This window comes from Emys orbicularis, chromosome 23, assembly GCF_028017835.1.
Source record: "Emys orbicularis isolate rEmyOrb1 chromosome 23, rEmyOrb1.hap1, whole genome shotgun sequence".
NCBI classification, from domain to species: Eukaryota; Metazoa; Chordata; order Testudines; family Emydidae; genus Emys; species Emys orbicularis.
The window spans coordinates 2,961,035-2,988,666 of record NC_088705.1 but is presented as its reverse complement, the minus strand read 5'-3'; the positions used below and the strand labels follow the sequence as shown (position 1 = coordinate 2,988,666).

The 27,632-nt window shown below is 56.3% G+C and overlaps 1 protein-coding gene across 1 annotated transcript; it reads right to left on the bottom strand.

Moving 5' to 3' along the window:
- Window positions 1-7,432: 7,432 nt before the first annotated feature.
- On the bottom strand, window positions 7,433-26,535 carry CSF3R (colony stimulating factor 3 receptor). The gene is made up of 16 exons (XM_065421818.1): window positions 26,475-26,535; window positions 24,358-24,471; window positions 22,842-23,141; window positions 22,108-22,231; window positions 21,008-21,195; window positions 19,478-19,632; window positions 17,572-17,725; window positions 16,471-16,553; window positions 15,898-16,111; window positions 14,575-14,766; window positions 12,384-12,485; window positions 11,673-11,819; window positions 10,427-10,567; window positions 9,308-9,398; window positions 8,639-8,720; window positions 7,433-7,966 (listed from the first exon to the last, which is right to left on the bottom strand). Exons 2-16 carry the CDS (start codon window positions 24,431-24,433, stop codon window positions 7,433-7,435), a joined length of 2,583 nt encoding a protein of 860 aa, XP_065277890.1. The 5' UTR covers window positions 24,434-24,471; window positions 26,475-26,535.
- Between the last annotated feature and the right edge of the window lie 1,097 nt (window positions 26,536-27,632).

Below are 27,632 nucleotides of genomic sequence, written 5' to 3'. Positions count from 1 at the left end.
AGCGGGCTATAAACTTCATGGAAGAAAGCAAAGATTTACTAGACACATAAATATATTTTCTCTATATGCTTGAGAGATTTGGTAAGAATATACTCAATAGAACGTAAATAAGTTTGTATTGGGAGATTGCCTTTAGAGCACCCTCTGCCTGGGCTTCTGTGTGAGCTCTCTAGGTCTGTGTCAGAGGCACTAGAGAAAATATTTCAAGCGGATGTTCGATTGCACCATAATCCAAGGATGCTGCATGTCCAGAGAAGCAGGGAGTCTGAAGGAGAGCACTCTCAATAGCAGGCTCCTGCTGACGTTGTCCATTACTGAGCATTACAGGACCTGCAATTCACCATCTACTCATTACATCTCAGTGCAGCAGCTCCCCAGGCTGTTAAAGCAATTGTCCCAGATGATCACAGTAACACTCTGGCTGTACTAACCAGCACCTGTCACTTCCTAGTCACGTGTGTCACCAACACCCCGTAAAATGTAGTCTGTATGAGGTCTGGAGCAGCTCAAGCTCCATGGCGGGACAGAGAGGGGGCAAATAGGAGACCGGCAGCAATGGTCTATCGGCACAGAAGCTTATCTCGGAGGTTGAGGCAGGAATCGGCTAAAGTAGCTGGTAACCAAGCCTGTGGCACCAATACTGGTGCTTGTGCGCGTGCTTGGACGCATGCACCACCACAGTGCCCGGGCATCAAGTATCCCTGGCAGCCAACTAAGAAGCCATTGACCCAGCATTTCCCCCCTGCACAGAAGGCTCCTGGCTTTACAGGTCCTCACCTATCCCAACCTGTTAACACTCTAGTATCCTCTGCACCTTGGGATCCGGCATTCACGCAGCCCTGGGGCCTCAAGTACCCCTGACTCCCCCCGGGGACCAGCACCCACCCTTGGGCCCAATCTCCCAGCTGCAGGACTCTGCGCTTCCCCCATCACCTTAGTCCCGGCAGGGAGCCCACACAGCATCCCCCCCGCAAACCACCTCACATCCCAAAACTCCACCAGCACCTCCCACCCCGCACAGTCCTCAGCCAACTGCTGCCAAACCTCCCCTTACTGCCATGGCCTTTAACTCCCGCAGCTCCCCCCTCCAGCTTGGAGCTCCCCACCCCTCCTCTTCCTTCCCCCCAGCTACCCCCTCTTCCCCCATCCACCTTCTTCTTCCTCCCCATCCCCTTCCCCCCAGCTCCCTGCTCCTCCTCCCGACCCCTCTTCCTTCCCCCCAGCTCCCCCTCCTTCCCCGCCCCTCCTCCTGACCCCCCACTTCTTCCCCCCCAGCTCCCGCCTCCTTTCCTCAGTTACCCACCCCTCCTCTTCCTCCTCCTTCCCCACCCCTCTTCCTTCCCCCCAGCTCCCTGACCCCCAGCTGCCCACCCCTCCTTCCCCACCCCTCCTCCTGACCCCCCCCTCTTCCTTCCCCCCAGCTCCCCACAACCTCCAGCCCCCTCCTCCCGTTGCTCCCCGGTCTCCCCCCGACCCTCCAGCCCACGTGCGGGCCTCTCTCTCCCGAACCCCGCAGGCCGCCTCACCCGAGCGCCCGTCTCCCGCCTCCTGCAGGCGGAGGGCTCCGCTGAACCCCCTGCTCCAGCCGGGGCCTGGCAGGCGGCAGCTCCGGGCCCAGCCCAGCGCCCCACGGAACCCCAGCAGCAGCAACATCTCCTCTGCCCTACCGGCCAGCTGGCATGGGCGCCGCCATTTTGGGACAGACCCGGCCAATCGATCGCCGAGCTAATCGATCGAAGGCTGGGCTGGCTTTAGGCTGGCTGGGCTGGGCTCAGGGTGGGGCAGCTTTGCCCAGGTTAGGAGGGTCAGGCCTGGCCCAGTTCCTCTCGTGGCTCCAAGCCCTGCTGGGGTGTGTCGGGGGAGCAGGGCCTGCCAGCCCCTCTCGAGTGCACCCCGCAGGGATGGGCCTGGCTTCCTGCCCCTTTCTCGCAGGGTGGGTCCCTGGAGCCAGTGTCTGCGGGAGGCAGGCCGGGTGTCCTGGTTTTGAGTGGTTTGCCCCTCTCTGGTACTGATATAACCCGGACGTGGTGTTGTCTGCTGTCACACGCTGCTCCACTCCCATCAGCGTGGTGTAGGCGAGGTCATGCCCGCGGGCGCTTGGCAGAATGGTGTTCTGTGTGCGGTGTGACCTCACACACAGTGTGCGTGCCAGTTCACTCTGGTAGGGACAGGGACAACCGAAGGGATGTGCTGTGACCTGGGGATGTGGCAGTGGCCATTCTGCCCCCGGCTCTCTGGGTGTGTCCATTTCCCAATAGTGCTAGCACAAGCAGCCCAGCGGGGTTTGGCACCTGTAAGCCCTTTACCTCTGGGGAGCTGTGCCCAGAGAGTTGATTAAAGTGACCCAAAACCAGCTTCTTCAAAACCAAGCAGTATTTATTCACCCAAAGGTACAAAGCACCTAGAGTAAAAGATAAAAACCATAAAGGTCTATGCACGTATTTTCCCTTCTCTACACATTTATCTTTCCTTGCAAGCTTGGGTAGGTTCCATTCAGCCCACTTACCTCTGGCTCTGGGCTGGGAGAAGCAGACTCCTAGCATCCCCGTCAGCACTCCCTGACACCTTCTGGGCAGCCCCTGACAACCCCCCTTCTTTCCTTGGCCCACATCTATATGGTTTAGTACCCCCTTTGGTGCATGGCAAAGCCTGGGAATGAGTAGACTAGTTAGAGCCAGGCCGGGGTCTTCCCCCAGGACTCTGGGCCTTCTCTGTGAGACTACCTGTTCTTTGCCATTGTTCTGTTTCCTGTCAGTTTCCCCTTCAATTTAACTCTGTGCGGTCAGGCAGGATAACGTCATGCAGGAAAACTGAGCTACACGTGGGATTTATAAAGAATAGTGCACGTCACTCCCTCTTGCCTTCTAGTTACAAGGGTTTGTTTTCCTCCATCACATGTAGTTTGTGGGAGTTCAGTGAAGGTGCCAGCCAGGCATGGCTGCTGCATTCAAAGGCCATCCTGACAGCGAGGCAGGAGGGGCCCCAAAGGAATGAGGGGCATGAACAGGGTTACATGTGCAGGGGAGGGGTGCCCATGGGAGACGCTGTGCAGAGCCCCTGGCAGGAGAGGTGCCCAAACGGGGATGGGATGGGCAGCAGCAGATTCCTCCATAGTGTGTTTTCAGCCTCCATCAGTGCACTGATGGGTTCACCTCTGAGGACGAGCAGGAGGTTCAGGTTCCTTGCCCCATTCAGTCCTCAGCCTTGCTACTGTGACTGCCAACAAGAGGGAAATGCCACTGGGAACGGAAGTGAGACCCTCCCCCCATTCATTTCCCCAGGGGGCTGCCGAAGAGCCGCCAGATTGTACTGACGCTCGGTCGCCATGGAGCCAGGGCCGGTGCACCCATTAGGCGCCCTAGGCCGTTGCCTAGGGCGCTACCATTTGGGGGGCGGCGACCGCGGCGGTATTTTGGCGGCGGGACCTTCTGCTGCCTCTGTGGGGGGCGGCATTTCGGGGCGGGACCTTCCGCCGCCTAGGGCGGCAGAAAAGCTGGCGGCACTCCTGCGTGGAGCTGGCTTGAATTGGAACTGGCCCATCCCAGGGCCTGTGAGCTGGGGAAGCCTTTGAATAGGATGGCATGTAAACCTCGGCAGTCAAATAAGGATTGCATCGTGGCGAAGTGGTGGCCTTTGCAGCAGGCAAGAATTCAGGGTTCTGAGCTGCAGTGGCGTTATCAGACAATTACTACACCTGTTCTTGCAGGACGAAGACCTCCTCAGCATGGCTGGCAACCACTTGCATGTCCTCCTGGGTGCTCCACGCACCCTCCCTGTGTCACCCTTGTCAGCTTTGCTTCGAGGCTTATGGTCTGAACAACGCCAAACTCTCAAAGTAAAACTTAGAGAAGAGCAGCCAAAGTTCACACTGAAATGCGAGTGTCACTTGGTTTCAACACCAAACGTTTTAAACGCCCCAGCGTTATGCAAAGCTGGGAGAGTGGAGTCTATAATGGAAGCTGAGCCAGGTGGGTTCGGGGTGGGTTCAGGTTTCCTAATGTGAGTTTCACAGAAGCAAAGACAAGGTTGATTTCCTGTTGCCCTGTGTCTTGTACAGCCATTTACCCCAGTGCACAGTGGGAGTGAATTGATTTGATGGTGTTTCACACTCACATTGCACAGGGTAACTGATGGCACATGGAGCAGAGGAACAGAGAGCCCAGCCAGCAAATCTCTTTTCTCCCCTTGCTTTGCAAGTGTCTTAATAATAATGATTTTTAAAGTCAGGCGTCTGTGGCTAACAGGCCCCGTTCACCCTTGGTGTCATGTCACTTCTCAGACTCTTAGAGATGACATAAAGTGCTTTGAACTTTGAGCTGTGATCTGCCCGCTCCAGCACAGAACTGCTGCTGGCCTGCACAGTGTGAACATGCCGGGGCCTGGCTTGCCTCTCGTGTCCCTTCCAGAAAACCAGCCTTTTGCAGGAGCGCTGGACTTTGAACGTCACCTAGGGCCTGATTTCCAGAAGTGCTGAGCACCCTCAGCTCTCACTGACTTCAGCTGGGTTTGGGGGCTCTCAGGAGATCAGGTCCATACTGTGTGCCCCCCCTGCCCTTTCCAGCAGCTAGATCAGGCCTGGCTTGGAGACGAATAACACCAATGATAGGACGGGCCGATATGTCACTCCTGCAGTAGCACTGGAGGGAACAGAACCCCCCGACCCGCTGCCAATCTGCCCGTGAGAGGAGAGCAAGAGGTGACAGAACCATTGCAGCATCACAGAAACAAATACACACACCTGGCAAACACTGAATTTCAGAACGTTACAACGACGTGTTCAAAGGAAACAAACCAAGGTAACATAAAAAACAACCCCATAAAGGGAAACCTTCCCTCTGAATGGTATACTACAAACAGAGCCGGAGTCGGGGCGGCTGCTGGGGCAACACGTACAGGTTTGGAATGGTTACATGGCTGTACAACACTTTACCTGTGAAGTATCTCCAGTCCCCACCGCCACATAACAACAGTGTTATTGGTAGCCCGGTCCACCACCCAACAGTCCCATCCAGTGCAATGTTCACAGCAACCGAGAGAACTGGCCACACGCCGAGGCACAGCACGCCCAGCAAATGTCTCAATTCAAAATCCTTAAAGGAAATAACCCTACTGCTAATGAGCGGAGGTCAGGTGCAGCTTGAGAAACCATTGCCTCGCAGGGTGAGCAGGGATCACTACTGGCTATATTAATGCTTGACAGCTGCTAATGCTGCCGTGAGGCGAGCAGACCAATAACTTCCTGAGCTGACAGTCAGGGTGAGCAAAATGGCTCAGCATAAAGAAGGATTGACTCTACTCGCTGCCCAAACCCCGACACTGGGGGAGTTTGGAACAAGCCTTAAGAAGCTGCATTTCATCCTCTGGGCTTCTCAGGGTGAGCTGGGGGTGGGTTTGCTGCAGTGCAGCTTACCCCGCAGCATCCAGTGCCCACCCGACTCCTTCTGAAGCTACGGAAAGTCGCTGCGCTCCAGCTCCGACGCCAGCCCAATCGATTCAAAAGGGAAACAGGCTAGTGGCGGTTCCAGTGCTGGGCTGGTAGGCCAGGAGACTCAAAGCCTTAATTTACCTGCCATCTACGGTACTGCCTCCCTGTAATGCTGTAATGCTGTGGTATTTGAGCACCTCACAATCCTGTAGGCATTTATCCCAATGACACACCGGGAGGCCGGATGGTGCTTTCAGATGAGGAGCCAAGGCCTAGCGAGACGAAGGGTATGTCTACATTGCACACGCAGCATGGGGTCTGACTCAGGTTTGAGCCCAAGTCCCCCTTCTATCCACACACAAATCAGTCTGACTTGGGGGTCAGCCAGCACTCAGGACCTGGGTCCTGCTGGGGGCGGGGCAGAGTCCAAGTCCCGCTGAGAGTCGGGTCCAAGCCCTGTCATTTTGCAGCATGGATGCAGGCCAAGCCCCAGATCCGAGTCAGAAGGGCTGCGCCGTGCGATATGGACCCATTAGCATGGCTGTGAGATGCGGTATGGACCCATTAGCATGGCCTGGGGCCGGCAATTGTAAACCCAGGTTTGCAATGAAGTGTAGATGCTCAAGTGAAGGCTTGGAACCAACGAATCCACAAGCCCAGGTCCCACAGCCCTGGGTTTACACTGCAGGGTAAACAGACCCTTTGTGACATGCCCTAGGTCACATAGGAATGAGGACGGGAACCTAGCCCAGGTCTACCCCATCCTAGGCTAGCCCTCTAAACATGGGATCATCCTGCCCCCCAGCCTGAGCAGCAGCCGGGCACACGTTTCTCACAGCACCCCAAGCCCTTGGCTGGAGGTCCCACCTCGCAGGCTGACCGGGGAGTTCGTTATCCCTTTTGGTAACACGGTCCCACTTGGACACCCAGTTCATTTCACACGCCAACCCCTAGAGACCCATCAAAGGGCCCGACTTTTGGTCACTATGGACCTAGGTTAGGTTTGAACTGGTGGCCTAGCAGTAAACAGCTCAGCAGCTTAGGACCCGTCCCCTGGCCTCAGATATCTCTTGCTGCGCTGACTCAGGGGAACGAGTGAGCATGTAGAGAAGCAAATAAATAGCATAACATTAACTTGGGGTTTAGAAAGTGCAGTGAAGTTTCTCAGCTACCCATCTCTGTGAGGGCCATGTAGAGCCGTGGCTTGGTCCTTGCCAGAGAACCCCAGGGAGCAGGATAATGAGCTTAGAAGACTGTTCATTGACATTTCCTTAGAAGATAGGGAGCTCTATAAAGTCTTTAGCCAAGTCTGCGGGACTCCCTCCCTACCAGAGCAGCACTGGGGATAGTAGCTGCAGAAAGGAGACAGCTGCAGAGCAAATCTGGACTCCAGAGCCTGCAGCCTCTGCATGGGCCCTGCACGCAGCTGATGTTCTGTTTTCAGGGATCCCCTCGTCCTTCCTCTCTGCATCATAGCCACCTTCCCTCAGCTGCAGATGGGTGCAGCTCCTTTAGGAAGTCAGCACTGCCTTGAGCGCTGGCCAGCGGGGCTGCCTGGGATGCTCTCTCCCTCCATAGGGCTCTCTGCAGCATTCCCAGCCCCACCGGCCTGGGGAGAAAGAGACTAGAGGAGCTTTCGGGGAAGGCACTCAGGGCCTGATTCTGGGGGCTGCAGAGCACACTGCCCTCACTGAAGTCCAGAGCAGACAGCCCCCAGCTCCTCACTGCCCTGAGCAGGATCTGGTCGTGAGCTTCCAGCCCCTGCCAGCCAGGGAGCCAGACTCCGTATTCCTGCAGGGCGGTGGGATGCACCATCCCAGGGCGGCCGGCCAGCCCTCCGCCTCCCCAAGGCTCAAGTCACGCCAATGCTTTGAGAGTATGTGATGCAAATGCAAACAGCAGCTTGGTGCCTATTCCATGGAGGTTTGGGTATGGGGGGGGGGTGAGGCTGGCCAGGAGAGATGCATGTCTGTTTGAGCCGCCCATTCTCCTGGCCTCCGCAAGGCGCTAGAATCTCTGGAAGTCATGCAGGTCCTCGGCCCCCTCAATTTTCAGACCCTGCAGCAGGGGGAAGTCGATCAGCGGCTCCTCCAGGAAGGCCTCATCCTCCTGGGAACTCTGGCAGTGCAGCCCCGCCTGTGGGGCCCCGTGGAACCACAGGTTCTCATAAGGCTTGGGGCTGGGCGTCGACTCGCTCAACAGGGGCTGAGTGGAGTCGGACCGGATGTAGAGGGGAGATGGGACGTGCTGCTGCTGGCCCCTGTAGCCTTCTGCAACTACCTTGGCGTACTGGACGCCCCCAGCACCGTTGACGTAGGAGCCCGGCCTCCCCTCTCCCGGAGCTCTGCTGCCACTCGGCAGGCCGGAGCTGCTGGGGTGGATGTAGGATTTGGGGAGGGTCGGGAAGCTGCCAGCAGTTGCTGGGACAGGGTCCTTCTTCCCCCAGAGCGGTGCTTTCTTCTCGGCTCCTTTTTCGAGCACTGTGATGTCAGAAATGGTCACCAGGCCAGGCTCCCTCGCACCGGCTGTCTGGAGAGTCTCCTAGGAAACAGGCGTTTGCTCAAGGAAGGCCGGACTGATAGTGGTGAGGTGCGTAGCTTCGGCCCCACCAGCCCCACTGCAGGGCACAGCCCTCTCCTGATGGCTACCCTCTCCCCTATCGCCCCTTCTCAGCCCCACGGAGGGGGGACACCCTCAGCAGCACCTGCTCACCCCAGCCTTGCCCAGCCCAACTGCTGTGCAAGCCCCTCCGCACCCCCCCACCCTCGTCCTGCCCCTCTCCTGCCAGGCTCTGTGTTCTCAGCCCCACTGCAGGGCCCAGAAGCGGCGCTAAGCGGGGCCTAATCCTGCAGGGCGCTGAGTAAGTCAGTGTTGGGCATTTTGCAGGATCAGGCCCCATGCTTTGCCAGTTGAGCTGTTCGCTAGCTCTGACGGCCCAGCAGGGCCGAGCCTGCTACCAGGCCCTCCTGGCGGATATGAAGGAGCTTTGCTAGGCTGGCTGCTGCTGACCCAGCTGCTAGGAGGGCAAGGGTAGTTTCTCTTCTATTCCACTCTGGTGCTTAATCCCTGCCCATCACTGTGGTGTCTGGCCTTCTCACCAGGGCATGGTACCATCTCCCAGCCAGGTGCTCAACTGGTGAGGGGTGACTCAATATTGTGCTGTGGAGTCAGCAGTGATGGGGGAGGACTGGCACCTGCCAGACCCTTTCTTACCTGCTGTAGGTCGGCTGGCACCCACTTGCCCAGGCTGCTGTTAGCTGGGTCCGGGACGCTGGGCCAGAACTGATTCTTCACCCTGTTGGTCACATAACAGAAGCTCAAGGAGAGGCCAGGGGGATGCTTAATGACAGGGCTGCTGGCCGATCGCTCCGTCCGGGCTTGGGTTCTTGGGGGGATTGGCAGAGACGCAGCTGGCAGGGTGAAATCCAGGGCTTGGGGCTGTGTTTGTGCAGCACCCAGCAGCAGGGGGCCCTGATCCCTGGCAGAGACCTCTGGGGGCTGTCATATCACAATCTAAATAATAACTGGAGGCAGTGCAATTGCCCCAGGGGTGTGTTTGGCTCAGTGCCCTTTGCTGCACCTGTCTGAGCCTGCTGGTCCTGCCTCTGTTCAGACACCCACTGATTCGCCCCAGCGGGGGATCTGGCCTGGTGTGAAAAGCACAAAGCTCCCATACTTGTGAGATGTGAGTGTCCCTGAGCCTAAGGGGGAGGAAATGTCTGCCCAGCCCTTTGACTCCAGCCCCCTCCGTTGTCTGGACAGAGATCGGTGCCCGCGCGTCGCACAGAAGGGAAGCACAGGTCACAGCTGCATCACGGGAGGCTAAGTGGCTAATAACGCGCTGCCAAGCCCATGGAGAGCTGCTGATCCCCGGGCACTCACCTCCGATTCTTCAGGAAGCAGACGATGAATACGACGAGCAAGACACACAAGAAGCCAAAGAACAGGAGGAGATACTGGATTTCTTTCCCATCTGGAAAAGAGATAGGAACTGGGTTATTCCAAAAGCTCAGCCCTTTGCATGAGGGAGTGAGGTAGGTGGCATGGCGTGACCTGAGCATTCCCCCGAGGTAGGTGGGGGTTGGGCAACAAAAATAATTAGGGGTATGGAAAGGCTGCCATATGAGGAGCGATGAATAAGACGGGGACTTTTCAGCTAGGAAAAGAGACAACTAAGGGGGGTTAGGATAGAGGTCTATAAAATCATGACTGGTGTGGAGAAAGTAAATCAGGAAGTATTATTTACTCCTTCTCAGAACAGAAGAACTAGGGGTCACCAAATGAAAATAGGCAGCAGGTTTAAAACAAACAAAAGGAAGTATTTTTTCACACAACGCACAGTCAACCAGTGGAACTCCTTGCCAGAGGATGTGGTGAAGGCCAAGACTATAACAAGGTTCAAAAAAGTACTAGATAAGTTCATGGAGGATCGGTCCATCAATGCCTATTAGCCAGGATGGGCAGGGATGGTGTCCGTAGCCTCTGTTTGCCAGATGCTGGGAATGGGCGACAGGGGATGGATAACAGGATGATTTCCTGCTCTGTTCATTCCCTCTGGGGCACCTGGCATTGGCCCCTGTCGGAAGACAGGACACTGGGCTCGATGGGCCTTTGGTCTGACCCAGTCTGGTTGTTCTCATGTTCTTATGATCCTGGGGTGCTTTGTGCTAAGCAGCTGGAGTGGTCCCAGGAATTAGTCCCAGTGCCTCAGCAACCCCCATGTGCTCCCCTGCCACCTAGGGAGGGGCCAAGTTCACATGCAGCTTGGGATCCAGCTGTCCCTAGAGTTCATGTGTACATGTGTGTGTACATGTGTGTGTGCGTGTGTGTGCACATGCCTGTCTGTGTGCACGTGTGTGTGTGTGCACGTATGAGGGGTGTGGCGTCCAGGGCTATCTCCTCCCCCACCTGCCACCTGGGCCACATAGCGCCTCTGATCCCCGCTTTGGGCCCATCTCAAGCGCCGTGGGGTTCCCAAGCAGACCAAGCCCACGGCCTTACCCAGCGCCGGGGTCACCAGCGTCAGGGTTGTGCTGTTGGTGCTGCCGGCTGCTGTGGACGCCATTATGTGCACTTTGTACATCGTCGACGGCAGCAGGCCCCTGATGGTGAAGGTGGTGAAGGAGGTGTTCACAACGGCACCTAGGAAGCAGGTACGGCTATTAGTGACCCTGAGCTCCCAATCCCGCCGCGCACTCACACCGCTTATGGACCCGTTCCTAGTCCTGGCATCACCTCCAGGAGCTAAATCTAGAGCCTGCGCTGGGGCAGTGGTCACCGGCATGAGTGGATCTGACTGGAATCGAGCGCCCACCTCCTCAACAAAAGACAGGACAACAACAGGGAAGGGGGGAGGGGATGGTGATGAGGGAGAAGAGAAAATAAAACGCTGACCCCACAACAATGTGACCCCCTTAAACTCCCCCCCCACACACACTTCCCAGACCTATAGTACAGCCCCCGACATACACACACCTAGAGGAAGGATGGGCACTAGCCTGGGACTCAGGAGAGTTGGGATCAATTCACTGCTCTGCCACCGATGGCTTGTGTGACCACGCGTAGGTCATTTAGCCTCTCCGGCCAGATTTGCAAAGGGATTTGAGCACCATAGGATGCAGGTAGGAACCTAGTGGGATGTTCACAGATTCATAGATTCCAAGGCCAGAGGGACCATTGTGATCATCTAGTCTGACCCCCTGTACAAGACAGGCCAGAGACCTGTCCCACAATAATTCCTAGGGCAGATCTGTTAGAAAAACAGCCCATCTTGATTTAAAAATTGCCAGTGATGGAGAATCCACCAGGACCCTTGGTAAATTGTTCTAATGGCTAATTACACTCACTATTAAAAATGTGCACCTTATTTCCATGTCTGAATTTGTCTAGCTTCAACTTCCAGCCATTGGATTCTGTTAGACCTTTCTCTGCTAGATTGAAGAGCCCATTATTAAATACTTGTTTCCATGTAGATATTTATAAACTGCAATCAAGTTCCCCATAGCCTTCTTTTTGTTAAACTAAATAGATGGAGCTCCTTGAGTCTGTCACTAGAAGCAGGTTTTCTAATCCTTTAGTCATTCTTCTGGCTCTTCTCTGAACCCTCTCGACCCTTGTTGTTGTGTGGGGGATCACGCTTGGATTACTATCCATCCAGCCCATGGGAAAACGGTGCTGCAAAGCACTGGGCAGATCGACGAGGTCTTAGGTGCAGTGCAAGGGTTGCAGTGACGCAGGCAAGACTTACGGAGCTCATCGCCGGCGGTGCTGGCCCAGAAGATGGTGTAGTTCGTGATGAAGCCGTTCTGCATCTCAATGGGGACTGGGTCCCAGCTGAGCTCGGCGTGGGACTTGCTAACGCTCTTGAGGCGGAATTTAGGGGCACGTGATGGAGCTGAAGTGGGAGAAGAACACGAAAGGTACAAAAAGCAGCCAAGGGCACTGCAGTGCAGATTCCTATAGGCTCCCCAATATGGGCCGGAGAGCAAAGAGTCCTGGATAAGAGCAGGTATTTGTGACAAATCTGACTGCTTAGAGGCTGGGGAGCCCAGGACCCGCACACCTCTGCCACTGAATGCCCTGTGAGCAGTGGGCCAGATCCTCAGCCGGTGTATGCTCGTGCAGTATGTCAGTGGGGTTACACTGATTTGCCCCAGCTGAGCACCTCACCCAAGGACTCTGGTTGTCTTGTGGTTCTTGCATGGTGATCTCTTGCAGAAGATCATTCTGCAGTTAACCCTCTGTTCTGCCAAATTCCACAGAGCCAGGAGACACTTTTCATAAGAGCAGGGGCTTGGCCCACTGCCCTGGGCTGGACTTTCAGCGCCCCCATTCATGTGTGCTGTTGGGCTGCCACCCTCCACCCCAGAGGTGGCTGCATTTCAGTCATGCTGCCTGGACCTAGTTTGTGAAGCAGTTTGGGGTCATTCAGGATGGGAGCTGCTATAGAAACACATACCCTTCTCTTTTGAATAGGCTGCTGTGTGCAGGGGCAGCCCCACCGTGTCCGCATACAAGGGGTACACGGAGATATTGTACAGCTGGAAAGGCTCAATATTTTCTGGAAGAGAAAACGAGAGGAGGTGATTAAACCAGCAGGGCTACAAGCACTGAGAGCCCTTTACTCAATCATCTGAAGCAGGGAGGGCGCCCTCTGCACTGCCAGCATACCTTGCATCTCCAGTCAATCAGGCACAGCGGGTCAGCTGACACATCAAATGTCTACTTCCCATCATGTACCTGGTACATGAAGCAGCATCCAAGGGGTTTAATGGCACAGCATTGACATTAGAGGCATGAAAACAAACCTTGGTATGTACAGGGTAACTGGAAGGGGGGGTTGTAGGATGGATACAGGCAGGCAGAGATGGGGGGGTCGGTGGATGGATACAGAGCAGACACAGGGGGGTCGGTGGATGGATACAGAGCAGAGACGGGGGGGTTGGTGGATGGATACAGAGCAGAGATGGGGGGGTCGGTGGATGGATACAGAGCAGAGACGGGGGGTTGGTGGATGGATACAGACCAGAGATGGGGGGGTAGGTGGATGGATACAGCATAGAGATGGGGGGGTCAATGGATGGATGGATACAGCACAGAGATGGGGGGTGTTGCAGGATGGATACAGAGCAGAGACGGGCGGGGTTGGTGGATGGATACAGAGCAGAAATGGGGGGGTCTGTGGATGTATACAGAGCAGAGACAGGGGGGTTGGTGGATGGATACAGAGCAGAGACGGGGGGGTCGGTGGATGGATACAGCACAGAGATGGGGGGGTCAATGGATGGATGGATACAGCACAGAGATGGGGGGTGTTGCAGGATGGATACAGAGCAGAGACGGGGGGGGTCGGTGGATGGATACAGCACAGAGATGGGGGGGTGTTGCAGGATGGATACAGAGCAGAGATGGGGGGGTCGGTGGATGGATACAGAGCAGAGACAGGGGGTTGGTGGATGGATACAGAGCAGAGATGGGGGGGGGTCGGTGGATGGATACAGCACAGAGATGTGGGGGGGGTCAATGGATGGATGGATACAGCACAGAGATGGGGGGTGTTGCAGGATGGATACAGAGCAGAGACGGGGGGGGGGGTCGGTGGATGGATACAGCACAGAGATGGGGGGGTGTTGCAGGATGGATACAGAGCAGAGATGGGGGGGTCGGTGGATGGATACAGAGCAGAGGCAGGGGGTTGGTGGATGGATACAGAGCAGAGATGGGGGGGGTCGGTGGATGGATACAGCACAGAGATGTGGGGGGGTGTCAATGGATGGATGGATACAGCACAGAGATGGGGGGTGTTGCAGGATGGATACAGAGCAGAGACGGGGGGGGGGTCGGTGGATGGATACAGAGCAGAGATGGGGGGTGTTGCAGGATGGATACAGAGCAGACACGGGGGGGTTGGTGGATGGATACAGAGCAGAGATGGGGGGGTCGGTGGATCGATACAGAGCAGAGACGGGGGGTCGGTGGATGGATACAGAGCAGAGATGGGGGGTCGGTGGATGGATACAGAGCAGACACGGGGGGTTGGTGGATGGATACAGAGCAGAGACGGGGGGTTGGTGGATGGATACAGAGCAGAGATGGGGGGGTCGGTGGATGGATACAGCACAGAGATGGAGGGGGTCAATGGATGGATGGATACAGCACAGAGATGGGGGGTGTTGCAGGATGGATACAGAGCAGAGACGGGGGGGGGTCGGTGGATGGATACAGCACAGAGATGGGGGAGTGTTGCAGGATGGATACAGAGCAGACACGGGGGGGTTGGTGGATGGATACAGAGCAGAGACAAGGGGGTCGGTGGATGGATACAGAGCAGAGATGGGGGGGTCGATGGATGGATGGATACAGCACAGAGATGGGGGGTGTTGCAGGATGGATACAGAGCAGAGACCTGTAAAATTGAGGGGCAGCTCAGAAACATGGGGGGTTAGAAGACACAACCCAGGCTGCCCCCCGTAAGCCCGGGCTGGCAGAGTGCTGCCATCCCCTCCTGGCAGGTGTCCAGCCTCCAAGGTTCCGTGTGCTGTGGACAGACCTTGGACCAGTGAATTGAAGGGGCGAAAAGCCAGGCACCCACCTTTGCTGCCCCCCCACGCCCCAGGCTGCTGCCCAAAGCCTGCCCCTTAGCGCCCTACCTCGGATTAGTGCCTTGGTGGCACTCCTGTTCCGCTCCACCTGCCAGCTCCCGCTGCGGCTGGCTGGCCCCGGCAAGGATGTTTGGTGCCACTCAAGTATGTACCCAGTGGCTGCGGCTCTGGGCGCCTCCCAGTGCACCCAGAGGCTGTGCTCATCACAGGGGGAAGTGTGGATCCTGGCCAGGGGCTGACCTGCGAACAGCATGGGACAATGCAATCAGGCACAGACAGTCATGGCCGCAGCCCCAGCAGGCAGGAGGGGTGAGAGAAGCTGTGTGTGGGATATGGGGGAAGCCGAGGGGCAGCGGGGGAAGGGCAGCAGAACTGGTGCTGCTGCACTTTGAGCTCACCGCGGAGTCAGTAAAACCAGAGGAGGCCATGGACCCTCTGCAGCCACCTCGGCTAGTGGAAAGGGAGTGGGGCCTGTGAATCTGTGAGCAGAAGAAGCATCTTCTCTTGCCAAGCAGCCATGGGAATGTCAGGATTCAATGCCTGGTCTGGGGTCTCACACTCTCCCCTTGCTCATTGCACAGGCCTGGCCATTAGTCGCTCTCTTGTCATTCAAACAGGGGTGGCTCCAGGCACCAGCGCAGCAAGTGCGTGCCTGGGGCGGCAAGCCACGGGGGGCGGCCTGCCGCTCGCCGTGAGGGCGGCAGTCAGGCTGTCTTCGGCGGCATGCCTGCGGGAGGTCTGCCGGTCCCGTGGTTTCGGCAGCAATTTGGTGGCGGGTACGCCAAATCCACGGGACCGGCGGACCTCCCGCGGGCATGCCGCCGAAGGCTGCCTGACTGCCGTGCTTGGGGTGGCAAAATACATAGAGCCGCCCCTGCATTCAAAAGGATGGTTCAGAGATTACAGGCCAGCTCCTCTGCTGGTGTAAACTGGTGTCACTCCATTGGCGCCAGTGGAACCACTCTGAGTCACACCAGCTGAGGAGCTGGCCCTCCAGCTAATCACTCTCGATAGCCAAAACATGCTCCTGGGCCAGCGTGGTGTCTGCCGGGCTTCACCCCCTGCTCCCCTGAAATGTTCTGCAGCCCAGGAAACGCACCGGGGAGCCCATCTCGGGGTCGCTGCGTGTCTGCGGGATCACTGAGGAGCCCAGAGATCACACTCTACTTATTACTGGGGCAGTGACCAAATAGAGACAGTCCAACTTCCTGGAGCCAGACAAAGGCGCGACAGAGAGGGCTCCTAGCCCACGTGCAGCCGAGCTGAGAAATCAAAGGGTTTCTGCAGAGCGGAGCCCACCTGAAGGGGCTTTCAGGGTTCCAGAGACATGCTGCTTTGAACAGACTGCGAGGATGTCTAGCGAGCCCCTACCTTTCTTCTCAAGGAAGATAACTTCTGTTGCTGCAGACTCGCCTGCTGAGTTATAGGCTGCGAGATAAACTCTCCTGACCCCAGCCAGCACAGAGAAACGGCACTGCCTCTCTGTCGTGTTGCAGACAGCTGTGAGCTCCACATTTCTCCGTCTAGGATTCAGGGAGACCCAGTACCCCAGGATCCTGCCATTCCTCTCGTTCCGCTTCAGAGCCTGCACAGAGCGGGGAGAACAGTGGTTGGGTTAGCGCGGGGACCCCGGCCGGGGACCAGAGCCCATTGTGGGGCACCAGGCAGGGGTGATTTACGGTGTTCAGTGCTTGGCTTGTAGGGGGACAGGTCCCATAGAAACACCTGGGGTAGGGGAGAAAAGGATGAGGCAGACTGTCCTAGCAATGGGGAGCCCAGGACACCGACAGGGAGTTCAGATACAGGGCTGTGACAGTCTCAGCGAGCCCCATGATTAAGTGCTCACGTGCCTCTTCCCCCACAGACAAGCCGTGTGTAATAACAGGGGCTGTCTTACAAGGAGCCACATGTGCCTTCTGCTGTTAGGGTCATGTCCAGCATTACCTTCCACAGCAGCTGAACCTCCGCTCTCTTCCCAGAGTCCACGGGCGTCATCGTCCACCACACGTCCAGCTTCCCTGCAGGAGCTAGAGCATACAAGAGGAGGGGTGTCTTTCACCCGTTCTTCACAGCTGCCCTTTACTGGTACAGATGTGACAGACCCAACACAGATGTGCTGGTCTCAGTGGATCAGAACGTCATTAAAATTCAGTCTTGCACCTTCTTCAGCTGCAAGCCCCGTTCCTAGGCCTGGTCTCCAGTCACAAGTTGTACCACTGGAACTCTGCTGGGGCAGTTACATCGGGACAGCCCCCGTGTGGGTGGGTCTCTTGGTATAAAGGTGCCCGACGCCAGGTTAGTTTCTCCGTATAGGAGAAGAGGAATAGCTGTACCAGGACAAGGCCCCCTTAGCCCAGTATAAACAGATGGATAAAAGATCACACCCCAAGGGACACTGCTTTACTGGGACCAAACCTGTGTGCAGAGCAGCCCTTAGATCATGGGCACCTTTGGGCAGAGCCCTTGTCTCCTCGTTGTGCACCGAGCTGGCCCATTGCCCAGCAAATAAACACCCGTAACAACACCTGCCCCAAGGTGGAAGCCAGGCCGCGTGGGAGAGCGAAGCGGGCCTGACCCACACGCCAAGGGCTGTAAATGGGCACTGCTCCCAGCACGGGGAGCCTTAGAGACCCACTGCAAACGCCAATAAGCAGGGGTCGGACCCCACACCCCCAGGCAGCTCTGGGCCTTTTCCTCTGCCCTCCCCAGTGCCGCATCACCAAGCGCTGTGTGTGTCACTTTGTCCTTCCATCCTGCCCGGTCACTCAGCAAAGCCACAGACCCAGGTTTGCTGTGGGATCACAATGCACCAGCACTAGGGACGCTGTGGGGTCCCAGCCCTAGGGCTCGGTCCGTGGTCTCTCTGCTGAGGCTGCTGGGGTGGGTTTATAGGGCAGCAGTGAGAGTGGTTTCACGCAGGGGCCTCCCAACAGCCCTGGCATGGGAAGGACTCTCAGCCAGGCCCAGGGTCCCTGAGCCTGAGCCAGTCAGACCCTGCCGGTGCGGTGGTACCATGGTGTGGCTGGTCCCCCTATCAGGACCCACCTTTCTCGTGGGTGATGAAATTCCACCCTGGGCTCCACTCGCTCCAGTAGCCCATCGCTGTGACCCGCCTGCAGCGCATCTGGAAGCGATAATCCGTCCCAAACAGGAAGCCGCAGTGATGGGTCTTCAGGTTGGGGCTGACAATGTTGGGGACCTGGTTGCAAAGCAAAGCAACATCGTTTGGCAGCTCTCAGAGGCAACCCCATGCGGACTCTTGCTTAGATGTGGCCGGGTCGAGGCACCGATCCTCGTCCGGCTTGCACCCTGTGTGCCATTCACACCAGGGCAAAGCGTGCCGAAGTGGGTGTGAACAGCTCCCTGGGGTAGCCCCTGACAACCCGTTCTGCTGTGGCAGCCTTTTGTGGATGTAACTGAGGGCGCGAGGGGCCAGGCCTGGGGGAAGCCGGCCCCGCTTCTCTCTAGCTCCTTCCCAGAAAAGCTTTTTCACCCCTCTGTGGACAAAGCTGCCCAGCCCACTCGAGACGGGTCCGAAAAGAAGAGTCACATGCAGAGTGTGGGATCTGATGGGCAAAGTCCACTGCGGCCAGCAGATGGGTTTGGCCCAGTAACGCAGCCTCCAGACCCAGGGGGAATCAGTGCCTGAAACTGCTCCCAGAGAGCCCTGCTCCTAAAGGCCAGGGCCAGGCTCCAGGGGCCTGGCGCCGCACACTCCCCAAGGGAACCCCAGGCCTTTCAGGCGGGGTGGGGGGTGTTACACCGAAGGGAGGGGAGAATCAGCCCAGGAAACTTGTGATCTAACCAAGGGAACTGGGCTGCTTCAAACTAGAGGGACATCTCCAAAGGCAATCTGTGTCGCAGGTTGCCAGGGAGTGGCTCTGGAAACGAGCTGGCGGCGGGAGATGTATTGATGGGGCTGGAGTGGCAGAGACTAAGGTGTGATTGTTAGTGGCTCTGAGAGGGTGGGGTTCCATGCTGTGTGGCCTGGATCTCTCTGCTCTGGCCTCTGCTTGGTGGGGCAGGCTCTCAGCCTCGCTCCACTGGGGTCCATGGGCCAGATCCCCAACTGGTGCAAAAGTGGCTGGTGATTTGGAGTCACCAACCTGAGATGCCTTAAAGGGGCCTGAGTCTCAGAGGGTGGCTGCTCAGCACTTTCTGAAAATCCAGGCCCCAAAATCACGAGCTACTTTTGGAGAATCTTGGCCCCTGTGGCCGGTGTCTGCCCCCCCCCCCCCCGACATGCTGTAGGCTGGAGTGTTCAGGAGGCCTTGTCACCCCAGATTTCCAAGTGCTCAACTCCCTTTGTGGCATCTAAGCAAGTGGCCCGGTTGTCCAAAGAGCCCAGAGTGCTGGGTGTGAGCTCTGGGAAATCTGATCAGGGTCACAATGGGAGCTGCTGAGGGTGGGAAATTTGGCTCTGATGGGGGGCGCCGCGCACTTGGAGATCCAGCCCTGAGCTCTTGGGAAATCTAGCCGTCAGTGCCAGCAGGCTGCCCCTCTTCTGTGTCCCATCAGCAGTGGGCACCAGGGTGTGTGGCGAACCTGGTGACGAGGGGATGGGGGGGGTCAAACGGAGGTACTGGAAGTGCAGAGTAAATCTCTGGACTATCCATGCAGCTCCTGAGTGGAAGGATGCTGAATGGTTACAATCGAGGAGCAGACGGCGCATTTTAGGAGTGGGGACTTGAGGGGGACAGGAGAGGTTTCCTTCCCTCCTTCCAAACAGGAGAAAGAAGCCAATGACTCACTCCTCTCCCCTCAGGAGCCGGCTGGAAGAGCAGCTGGAATCTCCCAGTTTACAGATGGGGAAAATGAGGGGCTCTCAGTCCCCCCATGGAAACAGAGGCAGGAACAGATCCCAGGCCACTAGACCATACTTCCTCCAAAAGAACACAGCCCTATGGAGCAATACCCCACCAGCCCCCCTCTCCCGGAGCCAGTCACTCACCAGAGTCCATCCAGGGTCCTCATGGGTCCTGTAGCGGAGCTCACACTGCTGCTCTATGTGGGAGCTGGTGGGAGCCACTTCCCAGGCCACGGAGACGCAGTCAGTCTGGAAAGGGACTGACTGGATGCTCTTTAGGACAGGGGGATCCAGTTTGGCTACAAGGAAGAGAGAGAGAGAGAGATAGACGGGGCTCAGGCAAAGCACACAGCCAGGGCTTGACCCCACTCGCTGTTTGCCTGCACACCTTCTCCTGCAGTCAGTGGGAGTCCCAGACACGGGGGATCCCAGCCATCTGTCTGATCAGACTTAGTGTTAGTCTTAATCCTGGCTCTGGCTTTAAGCCCCAGCGAGGTGAGTAAGAAAAATAAATGGTTAAAAAAATGCAGCATGAAAAGACCTAGGGAAATAGACATAATCTGACAAGGAGTTGGATTCAATATGCAAATGAAATGAAATAGTCTCCCATGCATGAGCCTCATGGCATTACAGGGAGATTGATCCATAATTACAGTAGGGGAAAAGGGGCCAATCAGAGATTGAGGGAAATGTATTATTATTCATAATTGACAATAACTCATTAATTAATCATTTATTTGACCTTCCTAGTGTGTCTTTCCCCCTGAATCCTCACAACGCACTTTATTCCCCTCTCCCCTCTGGAGAGGAATTACCCCACTGGTGCTGTGATGCTGGGCTGAAATGCAGCAGCTGTTTAGCAGCGTGGCTCTGTGCAGCAGCTCAGAACAGGGCGAAGGGGGGATGCAGTGAACAATTATAATGACTGCATGGTAATTTGGCCAGGATGTTGGGGGTTAACTCCTACTTAGTCACCTCCGCCCAACACCCAGGGGCTCTGGTAACAGAAATCCCAGGTACTGATACAGCATATCCGAGTTTTGCCAGTGGCTTCAACAGGGTGAGGATTTCACCTGCAGAATTGGGCATTTAGGGCCTGCTCAGTCAATGGAAGGACTCGCCCTGACTTTGATGGGCTTCGAATCAGGCCCTTAAACAGCAAAATAATAGTAATAATGATCCATTGTATTTGATAGGAAGGTTCCATTGATCAGTAGTTTCCAAAGGGTTAATAAACGACTCGCTGATGAAAGAGACAAGGCGGGGGAGGTAATATCTTTGACTGGATCAACTGCTGATGGTGAAAGGGACAAACGTTCGAGCAACACACAGCTCAATAAATGGTTAACCACCTGTTAGAGGGACCAGTCAGTCAACAGGTTGCTTAGAACCATCTATAACATTTTGTGCTGAGATGCTTGTAACCACCTATGACACATTCTACTAACATCTGTAACTGGCTTAGAACAGCTAGTAATCCTCTATTAACCCTTTGGAAACCATTTATAAATGGAACCTTAAAATAAAGTGTGACCTAATAATCTAAAGCGTTTTAATGGGACTTGGTTTAACAGAACTAACTCTCCTTCTCTCTCTCTCTCTCTCTCTCTAAGTTCTTTTGTCCAGACTCTGATTTAGGTGGCTACAAAGGAAGCCCCCAGCTCCGTTACACACCTACATCCATGGGGTCGATGCACAGATGCTCAGACTCAGCTGTGCCCAGGGCATTCTGGACTGACACCCAGATGTCCATTTTCTGGTACAGCTGGAGAGACCTGCGAGGAATGGTGCAGTAGTTCTGGCCGCCTTGTGGGATACAGTCTGGGATTGCCTCCTGGGAAACTTCACACTGGCTTCTGCTCCTGCAGTGGAACGAGACAGGGTCAGTCTGTAGGTCCCCACTAATATTCTGTGTGTTCTCACTGGAGACCCATCAGCCCGAGGTACCATCCTCACCTTCCTCTCAATGTGCGCCCAGTGGGCACACCCAGGGACACGGAAATCCAGGTTCTGTGCAGGTGCAGAGGGACCCTCTGAGTAACACCCAAAGCTAGGCCAGAGGCAGGGGAAATACAGTTCTTGAAGGGAGAGCTAAGCTGAGCAGGTTGAGCCGGACTGCTGGCATGGGGTCAAGGCTGGCCTCATCGAGAAGATGGGCTCCTGCCGGCAGCGACTCTCTGAGGTGCAATCCCAGAGGCCGGTGTCAAGGGGAGGCTGGGATCAAGTCTCAGTGGCTCTAAGTTTGCTCTATGGTGGGTGCCTATAATCCACTTTGCCATGTGGTGTCAGGAGCTCTCAAACTGGCCCATAGTGGGTGTGGTAATCTGGTCCCGCTCGGGGCTCTGGGAGCCAGTTTCGGCACACAACTCTGAACAATTACTGCTGCACAAGGTACCAGCGGGTGACGCTGAGCCCTGGGACTGTATGGCCAAAGGACACAGCGAGGGAAAGCAACAAGGGGCTTGTACCGAGCAGCCTGCAAGACGTGGTATCCCCCGGAGCACAGATGCCTCCAAACAGTCTGCAGAGGGCGCGCTGGAGGCCTCATTGCTTGGGGCTTTTAAAAGCAGACGGGACACAGCCCTAGATACTTGTGGGGAACATGCTTTCCTGGCTGCTGCTGGGTGCAAAGGGGAGGAGGGGACCAAAACGGGCCCCTTTCCACCTCTAATTCCTAGGGCTCTCCATGCGCGGTGTGCAATGGGCAAAGAGCCCTGACCATGGCCCCGCAGATGAATAGGAGGCCATGCATGGGGCTGAGGCTTATCACTTACTTGGAGCTTTTCAGAGTCACTCTGGCTGGGAGGTGTCCGTCCAGCCCGGGGTCCCAGCGGCACGTCAGGCTGTTCTTACTGAGGTTCATCATACAGGTTAGATTCTCAGGCTTCGATGGTGGATCTAGGCAGAAAACAATGGGGAGAAAGGATCTGAGATGCGCTGAGCGGACCTCCCAGGTCTGGGCAGTTCAGCTGCATGTCCTTGAGCACCATCGACTGGTCCTGTGTCTGTTAACTATTTACCTACCTACAGTTGTAGAACTCTCCTGGAACATGTAGAGAGGAAACACCTGCCTGACGCCCTGGAGCCCCGAGCCAGGCAGCAATGGCACAAGCTTCTCCCTCCCCCCGCTGCCATATCTTGCCAACCTGCACATGACCTCAAACGGCCCTCCCCTCCCCCACGCACCAGGAAATAGTAACCCCCACCCCATCTCTCCCTGGCCAAAGCAAGAGAGAAGTGAGATGGTATTCAGCGCCAGATCCAGCCAGCCTCTTGGAGACATGGCCGAGGGAGCAGCCCAAGTGACCGTGCCTGCAAAGGAGGTGGTAGCCCCTAATTACCTGCCCCCACTGGGAGTTCAGTTTAACCCAATTTGCATGTGCAAACGCAGGGGTTCTGGTGCAAGGAAGGGATGCAGGTGCAAATATCAGGAGGAAGGGGGTGTGCTATTTGCACATGCAGGAAAACATGGCCCTTTGAGTCGAGGCCAGAGGAGGGTGAGACTTACAGCCTGCGTGGATCTCCGCCATGCCTATCCGCTGCGGGGTGCCGTTCCACACCACATAGCACCACAGCTTGGCCCTGGTTCGGTTGAAATGGCTGATGGTGAGATTGGAAACTTCTGCTCCTTCAAGGCTCTTGTGCTGGCTCCCTGACATGGACTCGCTGTCGAGTCTCCACGTGATCTGGATTTCCTCACCGTCCAAGCCACCGCAGCGGTTGCTTTGGATGGTGCAAGAGGCCGTGACTGTAGATCCCAAGAGAATGGTGGGTGAGTCCACTGCTACCCAGCCACAGGCTCGGGCCCCTGCAGAGGGAAAGAGAACAGCACATCAGGGTGACAGGGCCCTGGGCCTGCACAGAAGGGACTGCCCCTCTGGCCTGCTCCTTCATTGGCAGGCCAGGGACTCCTCCTTGCAGCCTGAGCGTGTTACTCTTTTTTCCTGAAAGCCAGCCCAGTGTTTAGAAACTTGGGCTCCATCTCGCCCAGCATCTCATCTCCAACACGGGGGAGTGGTGCCAAAACCCTGCAGTTATGGGATAACCTGCCCCAGGAAGAGGTTTCCCCCAGCCCCTGCTGGTTGGCTGATGCCCTGGAGGAGGAGACTTTATACCCCTTCCAAAGTTATAGGAATTTTAACCCTTTCGATAGCAAATCTGGATGGTCGTTTTAGCTAGATAAATGTCCAAGCCTTGTTTTGAATCCCGATAAACCCTCAGTCTCAAGGAGACCTTGTGGCAGTGAGTTCCACAGCCTAATGGTGCAAAACAGTATTTGGTTTTGTCAGCTTTAAATTTGCTGCCATTAAGGTTGAATTTTTCTTCCCCAGATGGAGATTTTAAGGAGCAGTCACATTGCACAGCAAGGGGCCATGTTAGAGTCTGAAATGGCAAAGGAACAATCAAAGGGCTAGACATGCGGACAGTGCCCTTTGTTAGAATGTGAAGGGTACCAGCGCAGAGACGTCAGCAGCTCCAGCATTGGCTCGGGGGACTGGGACGACGCCACATGGGCTGTGGGACTGGGATGCGGCCCGGGCTCTGGGGTCTGTACTAGAGGATCACATGTTAGGAGTGGGACCCTTGTTTGCTTTTGGGCTCTTGTTGGAGCGTCGCCCATGGAGCACGGCTGAGTCGTGCTCAGGCCACGGTCACTTCAGTGGGGCTCTTCAGTTTCAAAGCCCTGAGACATCGATCTATTATTTTCACTTGTGGCTGGTGAAAGGCCCTGGGATGGGAAATTCTCCACTTATCTACAGATCCAGGGTCCGGTACCGCCAGGGCAGGGGGAACGTCCCACCACTCTTCTCCAGCCTGACCTGGATTAGCCACCTCTCCGACAGGCTAGTCCCCAACACCGTCACTGCCTGGCCCCCTGTCTCCACTGCCAGGCAGCACCGTTTCTGGGATGGACACTAGCAAAACTCATTCCATGTTGGCCACAGAATTGATCTCAAGTGCATCTGTACGGAGTCAGGGATTTCCCAGCTCCTTGCTGGGAACCACGTCCCTTTGAAACTCACCTCCCAGGAGCAGAAGGAAGAGTGTGGAGCATCCCAGCAGCATCTCAGAGTTCCAGTGCGTGGCCATGATCTGCATTCACAGACTGAGTCTCCTTTACAGGCCTGGGATGATGGCTGTGGAGATGGGAGTGTGCTCAGATTAACCTGGCCTGGTACAACCCTACATGAGAGACTTTCTGAGTTACATAGCAGGCAAAATGTACTGGGTTCATCCATCCATCCATCTATCTATCCCCATGCACCCCATCTATCTATCTATCTATCTATCTATCTATCTATCTATCTATCTATCTATCTATCTATCTATCTATCTATCTATCTATCTATCTATCTATCTATCTATCTATACCATTCCACCCCCCAACCCCCCGTCTATCTATCTAACATGGACACACATGCTAACAGGGATAAATCTGACACATACACTACATTTGTATTTCACAAAGCAAATTTCATTTTGCACCAACCCCCTGAGGCTGTGAATTTCTCCCTTGGCCTGAGTCATTTGGTTAATTGCATCAAAGCGTTTCCACACAGTTCACATCGTGGGAGAGCAGAGCCAAGCACAAATGCTCTTGGTGCTACCCATGTTACAGATGGAGGTGGCATGTGATGGGTCCTCTCAGTGCTCGCCCGTGGTACATACAGACGTGGGACATGAGGGTGTTCCACTCCCCTCCAGCTGTTCCCATCGAGTATGTTTGGGACGAAGAGGCTCATAGGACACAAGGCCTGTGGTGCCTGCGGCCTGTCACTGCCCATTTTCAGGCCACCTCTCTGTGTCATAAACACATTCACGCAGCCCCTCCAGTCCCCTCCAGCCTGGGAAATACAGTAACTGGAGTGGCTGTGGGTGTGGTGATGCCCAGGGTGAGTGATTGCTCCTTGGCTCAGGCAGAGACTTGCCGCCCCCAGGTCTGAGCTCAGACTAGCCCTGCTCCGTGCCAGAGCCACAACGCCCACGGTGCTGTTTGTAACACGCTTGCTTGGCCCCGCAAGCGCAAGTCTCCATCCAGGCCGGGAACTCGCTCCTGTGTAGGTACCCCTGCAGTAAGAGCCTGTCCCTGCTGCTCCAAGGAACTTGCAGCCTGTACAACCAAACCTTTGCGCTGCCAGACTGCATGGAACAACCCCCCCCCCCCGAGCCTGGTGCTGCCTGAGCTGGCAAAGAGCACAGAGAATGGGAAAGCACCATGGGAGTAAACCAGCCCCATGCGTGGGGAGAAGCTTCGGCCTCCAGCCCAACCCCAGCCGCCAACTCAGAGCTCCGCTCAGCCTCACTCAAGGCAGCCAGGTCCCCCGGCTCCTGCAGAGAAGGGACGGCCGCATTCGTGTCCAGATGTGGCACTTCGCGGTGCCGGGATGGTTTCACCTCCCAGGCCATCCAGTGAGTGGGTTTAAAGAAACGTGAAAGGTGGCTCACGGCTGGGGCTGTTTATAGTCTTACGAAAGGAATGAATGAGGAAATGCCTCCCTACTTGACAGGCCACAACTGCAGGCCACTGGGAGCTTGCCTCCCCCTCCTCTGCAGTCCGTTCATCCTCTAAACTATTTTCAGTTTCTTCTTCCCAGCACCTCCCTACTCCCCCATCCTCACCCCTCCCTCTGCTCCTGAGCCCCAGACTGCTGGGTCCTAGGTTCTGACTCCCTCACCTGCTCCTTGCTGCCAGTTCCCACCAGGATTGGGGCTGGAGATCCGGCTGCCCCACTGAGTCCCACGAAAGGAGCCCCTGGGCAGGGGGTCACTGGTGTGGGAGCCTGGATCGGTGGCTCATGGTGCTCGGTGGTGTGTGAGAACGGGTTATTCCGTCTCTCCACCCCGCTGCAGGGAAACGAGCCGCAAACAGCCTCAGTTTCGGGGATAACACTTCACAGCTCCAAAGCAAACTTTAAACAGCTGCGGAATGGTTCTGAGCCGCAGCAGCAGGACGGTGCTGAACGCCGGGACCCCCAGATTCACAAGAATGCATCATTTGCTGCCCGGTAAAAGGGGGACGATCCACCCCGAGCCGCTTTGGCCAAGGATGGAGCCAAGCCAGAGCAGCGGGATCCCATCAAAGGTTCTGTACAACCCACGTTTGAGTCAGCACCCAGCCAGCACGAGCTCCATCCCTTACCTCATCTCAGCGCCTCGTGCGGCACGCTCCGGCTCGCTGCTCCCTCGCAGGACCGGCCCCTGGCTCCCAGGAGAGCAGAGTGTTCCAGCTCTTCTCTAACATGTTGCTTTCACCGTTAGTTCCTCAAAAAAGAAAAAGAAAAAAAACCAACAACCCACCAACCAGTGCCGTTAATTGCTCTGACTTTCAGAAAAGGTGATTGCAAAATGCTTCCCCGCAGGCTGTATCTGCCTGGCTTTCTGGCAGGAAGGAAGGAGCACATCACACGCAGCGAGCGGCTGGGGAAAGGGCTCCCGGCTCATCCTCCTCCCCTGCCCACCAAGCTTCGAAGGGAGTCCATGAGCGGCCGGGATGGGGCAATAATGGGTTGGTTTGCTGTGACCTGGTGGAGCCAGCTGGGCCGGCTCGGCCTCTGAGAGGCTGGCAGGGGGAATACAGCCTTGAAGGGGCCCTGGAGCAGAGCGCAGCCTTTGGGAGGGGCTGGACGTGCACTTTAAGTGCCCTTGTTTGTACAGCCCAGTGCACCGTTCAAGGCAGCATCACACGCTGAGAGCTCACATCCACCTTGTTCATCTGCTGCATGTTCTCCAGGGCTTTGCCCAGCCAGTGGCACGTCGGGGAGAGCCCCGCCATCCCCCAGTCTCCACCTTTGTTCCCATGGGCAGGCCCTTCCACAGCTCTTGGTGCCAGCTGTCCCCTCACCCCACACCGGAGAATAACCCTCCAGGGTCCCTACTGTGAGTGCTGCCCTGGCCCTCCCTGGGTGACACTCCTGATCCTCCCTGGGGTCTGCTCCTGGGTCCTTCCCAGCAGAGACTGAATGGGGAAGGCCTAAATCCAGGATTCTCCAGTAACAGCTGGTGGAGTGGCCGTGTGCTGGGACACAGGGTCTTCCAAGTTGCAGAGCCATAGAGTTTAAGGGCAGAAGGGGATCTGGTCTGATCATCTGGTCTCACCTCCTGTGTATCAGAGGCCACCAAGCCCACCCAGCACCTGCCCGCTAAGCTCAGCTGGTGTTTTCTAAACACCCAGCGTTTCCTGCACCAAGGTGACGAGCGGGTGGGCCCTTGCAAAGGCTGCCGAGAAAAGGGGAGACCCACCTCAGCAAAGTCCCCGTGGGTTTGAGGACATATCTCCCCCCAGCACAGCATGTGCTCA

Bases quoted from the DNA above. Each gene is read 5' to 3' on its own strand.
- CSF3R (XM_065421818.1), bottom strand. From the start codon at position 24,433: ATGCAGATCATGGCCACGCACTGGAACTCTGAGATGCTGCTGGGATGC. The intron at 17,726-19,477 runs GTGAGTGACTGG...CTTTGCAACCAG, and splicing joins AGGACCCTGGATGGACTCTG to GTCCCCAACATTGTCAGCCC. The intron at 16,112-16,470 runs GTAATGCTGGAC...CGCTCTGTGCAG, and splicing joins AGGTTCAGCTGCTGTGGAAG to GCTCTGAAGCGGAACGAGAG.